General features: G+C 53.0%; 1 protein-coding gene across 9 annotated transcripts in view; it reads right to left on the reverse strand.

Annotated features, from left to right (window-relative positions):
* Nucleotides 1–15,692, reverse strand: part of TMCO4 (transmembrane and coiled-coil domains 4) — an 89,847-nt gene that overhangs the window by 61,924 nt on the left and 12,231 nt on the right. For 8 of the 9 annotated variants that reach the window (XM_040645876.1, XM_040645875.1, XM_040645878.1 and 5 more), the window contains 3 exons: nucleotides 14,237–14,414; nucleotides 9,149–9,323; nucleotides 8,175–8,202 (listed from right to left, as the gene is read on the reverse strand). In XM_040645876.1, the coding sequence (XP_040501810.1) occupies nucleotides 8,175–8,202; nucleotides 9,149–9,323; nucleotides 14,237–14,406 (373 nt within the window). In that variant the 5' untranslated portion in view covers nucleotides 14,407–14,414. Of the gene's footprint in view, nucleotides 1–8,174; nucleotides 8,203–9,148; nucleotides 9,324–11,321; nucleotides 11,684–14,236; nucleotides 14,415–15,692 lie in introns of those variants that run through there. The other variant, XM_040645877.1, reaches the window with a different exon arrangement.

Raw genomic sequence — 15,692 nt, forward strand, 5'->3', positions numbered from 1 at the left:
CACTGCTTCCTCGAAACCAGACTTGGTGCTACCCTCTGCATTGAGCCCCTGAATCCTCACAGTCACCCGAGCAGGCAGCTGCTGTAGTATCTCCATTAAATTCGAAGAGGACACGGAGACAGCTGGGCCACTTGCCCTGGGTCACCCAGCTGGTAGGTGGTGAAGTGGATGGCCCCGCCCAGGACACGGGAACCATGGCTGAGGCAGCAAAACCCTGTCTTTACACATTTCCTAAGCCCACATACTGCCTTTGGCTTCTGCTCCGCCCTCCTGGCCTCCTGTTGAATCTCAGTCAAGCCTTGATCTTGCCCAGCCTGCCCGGCAGGGGGCAGTAACCACGCAAGATGGCCCCGCTGCTCCTGAGGGCGGCTCAGGTCCCAGTCTAGCACCTGGGCTGGCATTTCTGGAAACCCACCCGAAGGACCAAGGCCAGAGAAACTGGTCTCCTAAGGTCCCTTCCAGCTCAGAGATCTAAGGGTCAGCCTCTGGGTGCCTGTTCTCCATCCCAGCCCCTGGGAGGAAACTTCAGAGGTCCAAGGTCACTTGGACGTGAAACAGTTCCCGAGCAGCCTTGGCCCTTTCATCGACCTCCGGAGACCAGAGTCTGCAAGTCACTGAACACGTGAATCCAGATGATGTGATGTGGGGTGATGGGAGGCCACAGGGGAGCTCGTGCAAATTCAGATTCTCCCGCCCCGCACTCAGGTCTGGCATGGGGCTCGGGAACGAGTACTTTCCACAAGCTCCCCACGTGATTCTGAAGCAGGTGGTCCCCACTCAGAGAAACACGGCAGTGGGCAAGCAGGTGAGTGCTTCCTGGTCTGAGAAGGTCTGGGCGCCCTCATGCCCGGAGGCGGGGGTGTGATCGAGATCCCCTGTGCTGTCTCTGCGGGAAGGAAAACCATGGTCCATGGCGCTCCTACTAAGGGCCGGGCATCACCGAGGGGCTGGCACGTGTGACTGATTGCTCATCCTCCCAATGGTCTTAGGAGCTTGGTAGGACGATGCTCGGCTTTGCACAAGAGGGAAAACAGGTGCAGAGAAACCTTCTAAGTCACTCAGCTGAGAGAGTGGTGGAGCTTGGATAACAAGCCAGGATTATCCGTCCGGTCCAGTGTGGCTGTCTCTTAAAGGTAAATCGACACTTGAGTGAGCTTGTGGTCAGCGGCGAATCCTATTTTCTGGGTTCAGGGGTATCTGGTGTGCACCCACAATCCCAGCCACAGCCCTAGCCCATGGGCCACAAGCACATATAAAGGTGAGGACAGGTCACCCTGTTCTTTGGAAAATCTTGGTGGTGTTGATGGTGATGAGGGGGGAACCGAGGGATCTCAGCTCTGCCACCAGGGGGCAGGAGTGCGCCAGACCCGCACAACCGCTGAGCAGCCTGGGTGCCCACCCCAGACACACAACCACGTATCGCAGAAGCCCTTGGTGCCCAAGGGTCCCTCTGGCTTAGGAAGAGCAAGAGGCGTGTCTGAAGTCACCCAGTACGTTCATGACAGAGTGGGGGCCAGAACCCACACTTCTGGGCTCTTCCTTCCACCAGCATCTCCCACTAGCGAAGCTATGGCATCCCGTCCTTCACTGTCCAGGGCTGTCCTATGCGTTGAAGGATGCAAGGCACCCCTGGAGCTTGGCCTGTTGCACCCCAGGTGTTGTGATAACAACCCCACTCTCCCCACATTTTCAAATGCACCCCCCTGGAAGGGGGTGATGTAATCTTCATTGCAAGGCACCGAACCAGCCTCTGTTCTCAGCACAGCCCCCTCTCCAAGTACAGAGCCGGCCTGGCGGGCCCAGGGTTGACCTTCTACTTCCGGTACAGCAGCAGGATCCCTGACCTTTGGGAAGAGATCATGGTCACGGCCTTCCCTGTGGGGGCTGCCCCTCCCAGACCAAAGAAAGGGAGCCCAGAGGCAGAAGCTTCTCCTTTGTTGTCACACAGATTGGGTTTGAATTCTCAGCTACCTAGCTGAATAGCTTCAAGCCAGTTTCTTGACCTCTCTGAGCCTCAGTTTCTTTGTCTGTAAAATGGAGACAAGAATACCTTTTTAATCTGGCTTTTGTTGAGATGAAATAGGAGGCCCATGAGAGCCTGGCCAGCACTTGCGATGCCGGACCTGTTCAGTAAAGGACGGCTAATACAGTGGGTTCTGACACCTCCTTGATCCTTAGGCTAAGACCCTGGGGAAGAAGCCCAGGCTGCTGGTCCCACCCTGCTAGTGTCAGGCAGGCCAGGGACTCTTTTCACTTCTCCCCCTAGGGTCTGAGGACACACTTCTCAGGTTGTGTTCACACAACTGTCACCCACCACCCCTCAACTGACCAACTTGAAGAAAGTTTACAAGATCTATCCCCATTTTCACTCGAAGTGAACTTTTCTGCACATGAAGAATCTACGCCTTACTTCAATCCCATCCCAGCCTGTCCACCCCTCGGCACAGGGTTTAAGCTTTCACGTCGGCTGGTGTCTTCACTTTGCAAGGCCGAACACAGCTGGGGGGATGGGCCTCTGAGGACGGACCCCCTCACAGTGCAGGAATTGAACTCAGACTGTTTCACACGTGACTCCTGCCTTTTCTTCCACTGGCTTATACTTTAGGGGGCCAATTAAGGGCATGGGGGTGGTGACAAGGTTCCTTCAGAACCAATGGTCATGGGAGTAGAGGGGCTACATGCAGGACTCTCCTTCAGCTCCACCTTCTCACTCCTCCACTCCTGCCAGCTGGGGCACCCACTCTTTGTTCTTTTTTTTTTTTTTTTTTAAGATTTTATTTATCTATTCAACAGAGATAGAGACAGCCAGCGAGAGAGGGAACACAAGCAGGGAGAGTGGCAGAGGAAGAAGCAGGCTCATAGCGGAGGAGCCTGATGTGGGGCTCGATCCCAGAACGCCGGGATCACGCCCTGAGCCGAAGGCAGACGCCCAACCGCTGTGCCACCCAGGCGCCCCCCCCACTCTTTGTTCTGACCTTGTCAAATCTCCTTAAAGTCAGCTACAAGGAAGAGGTCTTTCATCGCTTTCTATCCACATAGGAAGCATATCAGTAGTTAAGAGAAGATTCTGGAACCACACTGCCTGCGTTTGCATCCTGGCCCCACCACTTTGTAGCTGTGTGACCTTGGGCACGTCATCTCCCTCTCTGTGCTACGGTTACTTCTTTCGTAAAATGGAAACAGTAATGGCATCTGCGTACTAGGGTCACTGTGGGGTTTAAATGAGTGAGTATAAAGCACTTGGCTCAGGGCCTGCACACAGTGGGCCCTCCATGAGTATCAGCTACGATGAGAATTACTCCCAGGGCCTCGTACAGGATCTGGCGCACACAGTGGGTGCTCGGTTCTGGCTGAGGGATGAACCAGTCAGTTTTGATACTGATAACAGGCTGTATGAGTCTCAGTGATGCTGACAGAAAACCCAGTGTGTGCAATTGCACCACGTCCAAACACCAATATCTCAAACTTCTGATTCATCGGGAAGGTAGGGTTTGCAGTTCAGTAATAAAGCCCAGGTCGCGAAGTAGAGACAAGCTCGCGGGGAAGACAGCTGTCCCATGTGGCATGCACCTCTTTCGGTTCCGTGGCCTGGAGCTGATGTTATCTTTGGATTCAGAGTCCAGAGGGCGAACCCCGTGATTCGGGTGAAGGTGCCCGCGCACCCGTGCAGAGCTCACAGTGACATTCACTTTGCCTTACATGGAATTTTGAAACTTACTTCGAAAGGCAACCCTGGGCTACTTATTCAACCTCCTGAACCTGACTTCCTTCCCTGTCCGTGGGGGTAATATTACCTTCCTTCGCAGTTGACCTGAGGACTATATACCATGCAGCAATTCACAATCTATGGACCCAGGACCCAGGAGGGCAACTAGAATAACTTATAAAGATTACCAACTACAAATAAACCGGCCCCACGGGACATGGACAGATGCTGCATCCTAGAACGGTGGTTCTCGGCCGGGGACGTTTTTGCTCCCCAGACGACATCTGGCAATTATGGAGACATTTTTGGTTGTCACAGCTCAGGAAGTGCTACTGGAGGCTGGTGAGTGCAGGTTGGGAGACCATTAAACATCGTCAGCGCACAGATGGCCCCACAACGAAGAATGACTGGGGCCCAAACACCAAGAGTGTCGAGCTTGAGGAACCTGGTTTAGAGTTATCAGCTTAGATTCAGTTTAACCTTCGGCGAGTAAAAGAATTATTTTTTCAGTTGCGTGGGAAAAGAGCTTCGTGGTTGTTACTGGATGAGACCATGATTATCACTCACAGAAGTCCACCCAGCTGCCAAGATGGCACCGTCTGGTGACTAAGATTCCAACGCTGTCGGTAAAGGTCAATCTTCCAGGAAGTTCCGAGAAATGCAGCCTTTCATATTGACTTCCTGGGCTGATTCCATGACTAATCACCCTACCTCACACTCAGAGAGAAACCCAGCAGCAGAGAAGGCCTTCTCCTACCCTATCAATCTCTGTAGAACATGGGTTAGCCTTCAAGTTAGGACAAACCACCCAGCTAGTATCTAAGCTCATTCTCTAAAGGCCATCCATCCATCCGTCCATCCATCCATCCATCTTTCCATCCGTTCATCCATTTTTCCATCCGTCCACCCTTCCATCCAACCATCCATCCATCCTTCTACCTATCCATCTAACCATCCATCCATCCTTCCATCCATCCATCCATCCATCCATCCATCCATCCATCCATCCATCCACCAATCCATCCATCCATCCATCCATCCATCCATCCATCCATCCATCTATCCATCCAATAACTACTAATTGCCCACCATGTGCCCATCAGTATGGTAGATATTGGGGTGCAGTGGTGAACAAGCCAGACCAGGGCCTTGTCCTCATGGAGTTTATGGGGGAAGCACCTGAACCAATGGACCAACTATGACACTGACCTTCTCCTTATAAGATCCCTAACCATGCTCTTAGAACCAAAGACAGGTTTTTTGTTTTGTTTTGTTTTTAAAGAGTATCTGTCTGTTGCCCCTTATTTGTATTTGATGGGGCAGTTCAGAGAGCTTAAGTGACTTGATCAAGGTCACACGAGAGAGTCTCAGAGACAGGATGAGTATCCAGGTTTCTCGATTCCCAGGGCTTTGCCGCTTTACCTCTAAACACCATCACACGCGAGCAGCACTCGTAGCCGTCTGGAGCACTGTGCATGGCGTATCTCATTTAATCCCACCACTGCCCTCTAATCCCATTTGATATGTGAGGAACTGAGGCACAGGACCATTCAGTAACTGGCCAACGTGGAGTTTGAATTTTAACACCCAGGCAGGCTGACTCCCCAGATGCCCCCACTTCTTGGTCCCTGGTTCTTCATGAATATGGATAAAGAATTGCACACAACAATTACTGGCAAGCCAGGCCCACCTCTGGAACTCATTTTCCCAACTATGCGCTGAAAAGAGTGGTCTAGATAGTTTGAGAATCCACCCACCTCTGACCTCTGTAGATCTTTGGAGCCCTAGCACCTGCCCCTGTGGGGTCCCCGTGTGCCGCTGAAGCCGCAGGGACCTGGGGAGGCTATCAGATAATAACGGTTTCGATGCTGCTCCGAGAATGTCTCTCGGAGGGCATGAAGTACCAGGTGGTGACATCGGACACGCTGTTTTAAACCCACTCCAACTGTTGTGCGAGAACCAGGCCAAAGTCACCCACAGCAGAGAAGGCTAGGTCGTGTCCTAGTTGCTCAGGGGGCTCAGGAGGATTTGTGGTTTGCGGGTGGGGGGCAGAAAGAGGGGTAAGATAAACATGGCTCTCCAGGTAAGGACAGGGAGAAACTGAGGCAGAGGCAGGAGCACTGGGGACACCTGCTCCTCCTACCTGGTGATAAGGCAATGGGACAAAGTGCTGGCCCTGGAGGCCAGAGACACGGTTCTGACTCCCAGTCTGCTTTTAGCGCTGTGTGTCTCGGAGAAAGCCCCTCCCCCTCTCTGGGCCTTCATCTCTCCACCTGGAAAAACGAGAGGCTCATCCAAGATGCCCTTGAGACCATGTGTCTCAGGTCTATAGCCTCACTGTCCCTCGGGGGGCTGAGTGGGCTCCCTGCCTCTGCGGCCCTCAGCCGCAGGCCAGGCCCATGGCGAGCGCTCGGCAATGGGTGGCTTTGTTGTTACACGATTATAACGTGAGGGTGTGTGGGGTCTAGCTACTGGAGTCTCAGACCTCCATGCAAACTCAACCCCTGACTCTACGAGAGTCCAGGAGCATCAGACCCGATTACTCCTCCTTTACTTCTGTCAAAAAAAAAAAAAAAAGTGATACAATTGGGCAATGTTCTCAGAGCATCTCTGCCACTTCCCGGAGCAAGCCCATTGGCAACGGGAGTATTACTTAGGGCCATGCTGGGCTGCTGCCCCGGGGACCTGGCCCTGTGGGCTCTTTCCTGCCTATGTCCCTGCACCTGCTCTTCCTGTTCCTCCCCCTCCCACCCCTCCACTCCCCCACGAGCTGGGGTTCCCACAGGGGGGTTGGTGCAACTTTCCCTATGTAATTTTTCATAAAGGTGTAACTTCTTCCCACGCGATGGTCTGGAGGCTGTCGGGCGTTCACTTGCAATTCCGTGCCTCTCCTCCCTGCTCGCCATCAGAATAAACATCGGGGGGTGTTTGCGCCAAAACCTCTCACCAGTGCAGGGAACAGAGGAAGCCACACACACAATCATGGGGCGCCCGGGCAGGGAGGAGATGGGGAGAAACGGATGCGGGGCCACGGGGGCAGGGAGGCGGCGAGGCAGCCCTGTAGCGATCTGATGCGGGACACCCTGGGCGCTGCGGTGGGTTGCATGGTGACCCCCCCACACGACACAGCCACGTCCCGGAACCCGGGGAGGTGACCTTATTTGGAACAAGGGTCTTTGCAGATACACTTAAATTAAAGAGCTCCGGATGAGGCCACCCTGTACAAAGTCCCTGCAGGAGGCACAGAGAGGAGAGGAAAGGGAGGAGCAGACCACGGGACAATGAAGGCAGAGACTGCATAGACGCGGCCGCTGTCTCTGCCCGGGGAATGCCCGGAGCTAGCAGAAGGTACGAGAGGCAAGAGGGATTCTCCCTACAGCCTTCGGAGGGAGCGAGACCCTGCTGACACCTTGCTTTCCGAATCGGGGTCTCCCGAGCTGTGAGGGGAATATCTTTCCGCAGCTTCAAGCTTCCCTGTGTTCGGTCATGTGTTATGACAGCCTGAGGCGAGAATGTAGGTGGAATCCCGCACTGCTACTCACTGTGCAGCCTTGGGTAAATCGCTTAACCTCTCTGAGCCGACTTCCTCATCCACAAAACGGGGCAATAAGCTCCATCTCATGAACTCGTTCATCAGATATCCACTGAGTACATACTCCGTTGCAGGGGCTGGGTTAGGGACTAGATACATGTGGTGAAGGGAACCCCGTGTGGCTCTGCCCGCCTGGAGCTACAGACTGGAGGGGAAGCCCGCAAAGAATCCCGTTAACTGGTCAACCACAGCCACGGCCACGTGGTGCTGGGAGGAGCAATCCAGACTCGAGGCCAGAGGCTTCCCCAGGGGAGTGACGCTGAGCGGAGGGAGGAGGGCAAGGTAGGGAGGAACGGGGCGAGAGGGGCAGGATGATCTGTGGGCAGGGGAAGGGCACGTGTGAAGTCCATGGTGCCGGAAGCACAGGCACTTGGGGAGGGAGGCCGGTGTGGAGAGCAGGAAGGGGTGCACTGAGAGATGAGGTGGGGCCGGGGCCAGCCCACCCAGGGCCACTCCCCTGAGGGCAGGGGGAGTCCCATGGGGACAGAGCCGGGAGGCAGTGCGGGGGCAGGAAGACTAGTAAGGACATCCCTGCTGTCATCCAGGATGGGGTGTTAGTGGCTCAGACCAGGGTGGTGACTGGATACCAGGAAGGAACCAGATTCAAGAGCTAATTAGCAGGTAAAACCACGGGGGCTTGTGAGGGGAAAGGACACAANNNCTCTTGAGCCCCCACAGTGTTTGGCATGAACAAGGTGCTCACTGGCTCCCCAACTATGCAGGGTTCCCTTTCCTTCCCTGCACCAAAAAGACGACGGGGGACGGGTCCACAGGGGGCAACACCCATCCCTGGCTTTACTGGCCAATTGTGAAGATGAGCACCCAAAATTTACGAACTTAAAAAAAAAAATTATAGAACTTAGAAAATCAACTCACCATCCTTGAGTGAGAAGCTCAGAAGGTCCTGGGGAAAAAAAATAACAGGAATTAGCAATACGTTGATAGATAATTAGCCTGCTCTTTTGACCAACACTTACTGACTTTTACTACGTGGGAGAACAAGGCCGACGGAGTACTTCTGCCCTGTGTTCTAGTGCTGAGCCAGCCATACGGGTAACAAATGCACAGACGTGCGAGAACTGCAAGGAGTGAACTCTGCTCATTTGCCAACAGCACTGTCACAAGCTGCCCGCTCTAGCGGCACACAGAGCAGGTTAGCCACCTGCCCAGGGCACACAGCAAAGCTGCTGCTTCCAAAAAGAGGCACCGCGGCTCAGCACTCAGGAGCCCGGACTCTGGAGTCAGACTGCCAAGGTTCAAATCCTGGCTGAGCCACCTGTCGGCTGCGTGACTCCGGACAAGTCACTTACCCTCTCTGTGGCTCAGTTTTCTCATTTATAACAAGCGGAGCATCCTACTACCTACCTCATAAAGTGGCTTGGAGAATTAAATGGGTTCATGCTGGTAATGAGCACCATGTAAGTATTACATTAAATCAACGGTAAATATTCAATAATGATAATTTGCTATTAGCTCTGATCATCATCCTGTGATATGATGCTGAGATATTTTATTTTTCTTATTTATTTATTTAAAAATTTTATGTATTTATATGAGAGAGACAGAGAGCGTGAGTGAGTGGAGGTGGAGGAGAAGAGGGGGAGGGAGAGGGACAAGTAGACTTTGCCCCGAGCACAGAGCCCAATGCGGGGCCCGATCCCAGGACCCTGAGATCTTGCCCTGAGCCAAAACCAGGAGTCAGACCCTCCACCAACTGAGCCATGCAGGTGCCCCAAAATATTTCATCTTTCAACTACACCACCCCACTAGCAGCGACTTTCAGACTGACTTTGAAAGGAAAGACTTTGTTCTACTTTCCCCAGCAGCTGCCCCCTGGGCGGTGGGTGTACCTGAATGATCACCAACGGGTCGTCCTTCAAGATGGGGTCCTTCAATAAAATCGGAGCAAACACGTCCGCTCCTTCGCCTCCCAGGCCGTTGGCAAAGGCAGTCATGGTTGGCAGGACGGCTTCGGGCAACTCCAGCCACTTCACGAGGCCCGTCACAAACTCTGTGCAGAAGGAGCTGAAAGACAGACGTGGCTTAGAGCCCAAGGCTTCCAGAACGGGTCTCAGAAGGCTGCTGGGAAGTTGAGGTCAGACGCGGTCATGGGTGTGAAAGGCTGACATGTACAGAAACCGCAGTGACTGCGGTCCACGGAAGGAGACGGACAGCCAAACACCTAATTTCAGGTGATTTGGACCTTAGCTTCTTTTCCCAACAGCACTTTTACCAAAGCAGCTGACAAATCACAGGAAGGAGGGCGAGGAGCAGGTACTGACAGGTGCCCTGGGCCCAGCGTGGGCCCGGCGTGAGCCCGGGGCTGTGCTGGGTGGGGGCTGAGGAACCAGAGGAGCAAGATGTCACCTCTGGCCAGAAGCTCACGGCAGGGTGGAGACGGGCACAGGAGTCACACCCTCGTGCCTCGTGACACACAGGGACAGAGGCAGGGATGGAGCCCCGCTGAGCCCACAGAGGCAGTGCCTGAGGCCACCTGCGGAGGACAGGGGCCACTGCCGGAAGAGGCACCCTACGGAGGGTGACTGGCCGCTGTCACAAAACAGAAAGGACATGCTTCCAGGAAACAAGTCGGCCGCTGCAGAAGCGGCTAAGTGCACAGGAAGGGTCTGTCTCCCCACGGTGCCTGAGGATGCTGTTCGCTTCGGTTTCACAGGAGTCCCCGGACAGAGGACAGTCGGGTGCTTGCAGGGAGACGGAGCCCATGAACTGTGGGAAGCACACAACATTTGGGAGATGGGGGCAGAATCCACATCAGGCTTTGCTCCAGAGCCACCATTCCCAGCAGTGACAGCAGTGAACCCACGAGGTGGCGGGGGTGGGGATGCAGAGCAGGGGCGTCAATTAGGAGGTGATGACACCAGTCCAGAAAAAGGGCTGAGGCCTAGAGGCCACACCTATCTGCAAACCCTCGTCCCAGCCTGCCTCAACCGCACTGTCCCGGGGCTCCGTGCACTTGGCTCCTGCACCCCGGTGGAATCAGGCTCCCCGAGAAACAAAGAGAGCTCCCTGGTGGTGCGGGCAACCTCGGGAGGACCCCGTGGGCCGCAGGCAGTCCGCCCACCCCCTCCCTAGAGCCTCCAGTGCCAAAGCCCAGTGGAGAGGTCGCTGCGGGCCACCTGTAATCCTGCCCCACCATGTCATTGGTTTGGGTCCCCAAGAAGCAGCTCTGAAAGGGAGATGATTAGGGGTCCCCGTGAGGGGGAAGGAGGAAGCAGGACTGGGCAGGGGGGACAGTCAAGTTGCAATGCAGCCTCGACGGGATGCTCAGCCAGCCCCACAGGGAGTTCTGGAGATGGGTGACCCTTCAGAGCGGCCCAGTGGGGCCTTTACACCCCTCTCCCCTCTCAGGCAATCATCGAGCAAAGGCTGCCAGGGGAGGGGGGCGGAAGCATGGGCAACGTGGCTCTCTTTACCCGAGGCAGCCGTCTCTGCAGCGGCGGGAGAAGGCCACTGCCAAAGGGACATCTGAGCAAGGCAGCACATTGCCAGGGAAACTGACATCCCTGTGTCTCAGTTTCCCTATCTGTAAAAAGACCAACGTCACTAGGCTGTTTGAAGATTCAACAAGACAGTACATACGAAGCCCCCAGAGCAGAGCCTGGCATGTAGGAGATGCCCAAGGAATGTCAGCTGGCCTCACGACTTATTTCTAAGGTGACCAAGGGAGGCAGCGGAGAAGAGGTTTCAGAGTTGGGCTCTGACATCCAGGGCCCTGGGGAGTCCTGGCTCCCTCGCTGACGGGCTTCATGCCCGTACTTCACCTCTCTTAGCTTGGTTTTCCTCTGCTATAAAATGCGGATAACAGGCTTATGCCTCAGAGATTGGATAGAAAGATTAAGTGACATCGTAATAGGGCCTGGCACCTGATAACGCTCAATAAATGTTAGCTACTGCTACTACAATTATCATTTGCCCCGCTGCAATAGACTGGGGTAACCCCAGGGCAGTTACGTGGGTGTGTACAGAGGCAGGGAGTGACTTAGCGAGCTGAACATTACTTACAGGTCAACGAAGCATGGCCTGGCCCTGCGTCCAAGAAGAAAGTCTTGGATGCAGAGAAGCATCTCATCGTAAGAGCGGAGAGGTCAAGAGCACAGACTCTGGCTCCAATCCCAGCACTGCCACTAGCTGTGTGATCTTGGACAAGTTACTCGACCTCTCTGTGCCTCAGTTTCTTCATCTATAAAATAGTGGCAATCATGAAGAAACCCGTTTCACAGGGTTGCTGAAAGGATTACCTTAACATCTGCCCTCATGCTTAGAACTAAATCTGGCCCATATAAAGCGCTATATATGTGTTTCTTTCAATGAAGAAATGAGGGGTGCCCAGGTGGCTCAGTCAGTTGAGCGTCTGCCTTCGGCTCAGGTCGTGATCTCAGGGTCCAGGGATTGAGCCCCACACTGGGCTCCTTGCTCAGCGGGGAGCCTGCTTCCCCCTCTCCCTCTGCAGCTCCCTGTACTTGTGAGCACGTGCTCTCTCTCTCACTCAAATAAATAAATAAAATCTTAAAAAACCACAAATGAATGGATGAATTAATGAATACGTACGGAAAGTGGCAATACAGCAGCGGATTACATAACAAACAGCGTTCTAGATTGGCAGGGCTTTGGGAATTTCGTAGGGCTTCTAACGTGCTTGTTGGTTTGGCCAAAACGGGTGAAAATCAGCAGCAACAAGGATAACAAATCGCGGAGCAACGATCTGTCAGTCCCTGTGCCGGGTAAGTGCTTTATTCACACCGACTGGTTTACTTCTCGCCACACCCCCACCAGGGAGGAAGGTGTTATTTTACCCCCAGTCTAGAGATAAGGAAAGGCCCAGAGAGGGGAAGGGACGGGTCTAGGGTCTAGGGTTCAAACCCCTACCTATCTCCACGACACCAGCGGTCTTGCTTAACCACTGCAGAGACTGCCCCAGTGATTACATGCCTGGGCGCTCACCAGCGCCGGGCACTGGCTCAGCAGGTGCACTAAACACCCCCTTGCAGCCTGGCCCCCACCTGCTGATGGAGCCCGTGGCTGCAGAGGTTAAATCAAGGGTCTCAGTGCTGGGAAGGGGCAAAACCTTACTCGAAATCCAGTTTCTCATCCTGAGTCCAAAACTCCTCCTCACCAGGGGCTGGCAAACTACCCACGTGGGCCAGAGCGGGTCTGCAGCCTGCTTTTGTCAATAAAGTTTTATTGGAACACAGCCGCACCCACCCTCTGAGTACTGTCTTCCGCTGCTTTCAGGCTACGACAAGCAAAGTGGAGTGACTGCCACAGGAGCTACATGGCCTGCGAGCCTAAGGTACCTGGCCCTTCAGAGAACACCTGGGCCGCCCCCTGCTCCACCCCACAATTTCTCCACATTCAAGACACAGAGTTAATTGTAGGGAACGGCATCTGCGACGTTTATGGCTCAGATACGAAATACACAAGAAAGGCTTGCTTTTATGTCCCGTGTGGACCAAAAACTTCCTGAAACCAATGGCGTATCTAGGTTGTAACATGATTGAAATTTTCAAAATATGTTTTGGGCTTAAGAACACGGAGCTCAACCACGTGGAATGAATTGGCCTTCTGAAAGGGAAACTTTCAGGAAGGAAACACCCCAGGGCAAATGCTTCCAGCCGAGCAGAAGCACGTGTGGTTACAGCGGTACCTGGATGTGTGTGTGTGTTTGCCGGGGCGGGGGGCACACAGGACGGTAACTCGCTTCTCCCTGTGCCCTCCCAGGAGGTGCCCAGCACAGGCCTGGCACACAGAGCAGGCTTATAAATATTTGTTTATGGGAACGAAATACACAAAGGTCTTCCCCCACCATGGCTTGTCGGGTACACCCAGCTGTATAGGACGCTCTGGGGGCTCACAGGTGAACAAGGCAGCTCCCACCCTCCAGGAGCCCAAACTGGAGGGGTGGAGGGTGTGGGAAGAGCTGCAGGGGAGCATGGTGGCTGCAGGGCTGGGTCGCTGAACATACGGCCGGAGAAACACCCTGGTCTGGGGCTTGGGGAAGGTCTGGGAAGGCTTCCTGGGGGACGCCCCACGAGATGAATATGCTCAAGTATTCAGTCCAGTGGGAGAGATGAAGGGAACAGACAAACAAAACAAATAAAAACCCAGCTAGGACCTAAGGCATGGGGAAGTTCACCCATGGGGGACGTTTTGGGGGTAAGTCTTGAAAATACCACAGACCCCAAAACTTCCTGTCATTTCCTGCCCCCATCTGTGTTTCCTGTCTCAGTAATGGTATTTCTGTCCTTCTAGCTCCGCCCACCACCTGGAGCCTTGGGGCCACACTTAGCTCCTCCCTCTGCTCCATGCACAGCATCCAACCTGTCCCTAAGTCAACTCCATTCTCCCCAAGGAAAGTCTATCTCACCTGTGTGACCCACCGCCTCCTGGTGTCATTCAACCTGTCCATCTTCTGTTCCTATGACACCTGGTTTAAACCCATTCAGGCACTTAACCCCATTTGTCTAGTATAATGGTAGTCAGTTATTTGGGTGCCCTACCCCAGACTGTAAGCCCCTAGAGGGCAGGAGCCAGGCCTTGTTTCTCTCCTAGCACTACACCTCGCATACAGTAGGTGCTCAATAAATGCATGTTGCATGCATGAATAAATATCTTTTCTCCCATTAGACTGTGTCCTATTTGAGGGCAGGGATAGTGTCTGTCTTGTTCATCTCATTCATGTATACTTCCCATTTACTCTAAATCATGCCTGGCACACAGTAAGTGCTCAGAAAATGCTGGGTGTTGGTAAATGAGTGAGGACTGAATGAGGTATGTCTTATCCCCCAGACTGTGAACTCCTTAAGGTAAGGACAATGACTTTCTCCTCTTTGCCAGTAACACCCGGTAGGTGGCCTGGCTCTCAGTAATTGCCTCCCTGGGGAAGCATGACGTTCCTTCTGTGAGACAAAAGCACTCACCTTTGCTCAGGTTCTGGAAATAGCTGGGACAGGGAGACGCCACAGAGGGCAGCATAGGCAAAGCGGTTCGCCTCGGCCAGCTCCCGGCCTGTGGGCAGATGCGGCTCCCCCTCCACAGCCGGCTCGGCCACCACAGGCAGCCTCTGGCTCGATCTGTCCCGCGTGGCCATTTCCAACCCTTCAGGAAAAAAAAATCTCAATGAAAAATGCAACCAGGAGGTAGGTGAAAGTTACTTAAATGGGACACAAAACTATCAATCATGAGAGAAAAGGCTGATAAATGAAACGTCGTTCAAATTAAGAACTGCTATTCATCTTCAAGAAAGTGAAAACACACACTACGGACAGGGAGCAGATATTTTCAATGTGTCTCAACAAAGGATTTATACCCATACTATATAAACAATCCCTATAAATCATGAAGAAAAAGAAGTAAGGCAAATTTAAAAATGGGCAAAACACTTGAACAGGTACTTCATAAAAGATAGCCAATGGCCAATAAGCACATGAATTTCAACATTGTTAGTCATCAGAGAAATAAATTAACGCTCCAAGGAGACACTGCTACTTTCTCGTCAGAATGGCTAAAATTAAAAGTCTGACAATACTAAGTGTTGGAAAGGAAAGGGACACATGGAACTTCCACATGCTGCCGGTGGGAGTGTTTGTGGTACAACCTTTTGGAAAATGGTTTGACATTTTCCACTAAAGCTAAACGTATGTCTTTTCTATGTCCCGGGAATTCTACTCCTCAGAAACGAGGACTTATGTCCACCAGAGGGCATGTACGTGAACGCTCACAGAAGCTTCATTCACAATAGTCCCAAACTAGAAGCAAGTCACATGTTTGTCCACAGTGGGATGGAAAAACTGTGTCATATTCAGGCCACGGAATATTACAAAGCAATGATAAAGGATGAAGTCTGGCTAACCACAACAACATGAGTAAACCTCACAGGCACAATGATAAGCAGACATACTTACCTGTGAAATTGTGTTCATATGAACTTGAAGAACCAAGTTGGTCGAACCAATCTAAGGTGAAAGAAGACCGAAGAGAGGTTGCCCATGGAAGGCAGTGAGTACTGGCTTAGACGGGGCACAGTAAGGCTTCTGGATGAATGGAAATGTTCTGTGTCTATATCATCCAGTGGTGATTATATGGGTATAAATATATTTAAAAATTCATCAAGCTGCAGACTTAAGATTTGTATACTCTATATATGTTATACTTCTATGAAAGAAAGGAAGGAGGGAAGGAAGGGATGGGGGGAGGTCTCCTTTCCCTCCCTCCCTTTATTCTTTCTTTTCTTCCCAGGGACAGAAGGGGAAGCAGGGAAGGCAGGGGAGGAGACAGACCAAGTCAAGTCAGGCATCCAAGGGATAAGGAAGTTGTCCTGGGAGTGAGTACCAGGAAGGGAACCTGCCTTGACCATGGGGCATTGTGGATATGAAT

The sequence above is a fragment of the Ursus maritimus genome, unplaced genomic scaffold, assembly GCF_017311325.1.
Source record: "Ursus maritimus isolate PB19 unplaced genomic scaffold, ASM1731132v1 scaffold_32, whole genome shotgun sequence".
NCBI classification, from domain to species: domain Eukaryota; kingdom Metazoa; phylum Chordata; class Mammalia; order Carnivora; family Ursidae; genus Ursus; species Ursus maritimus.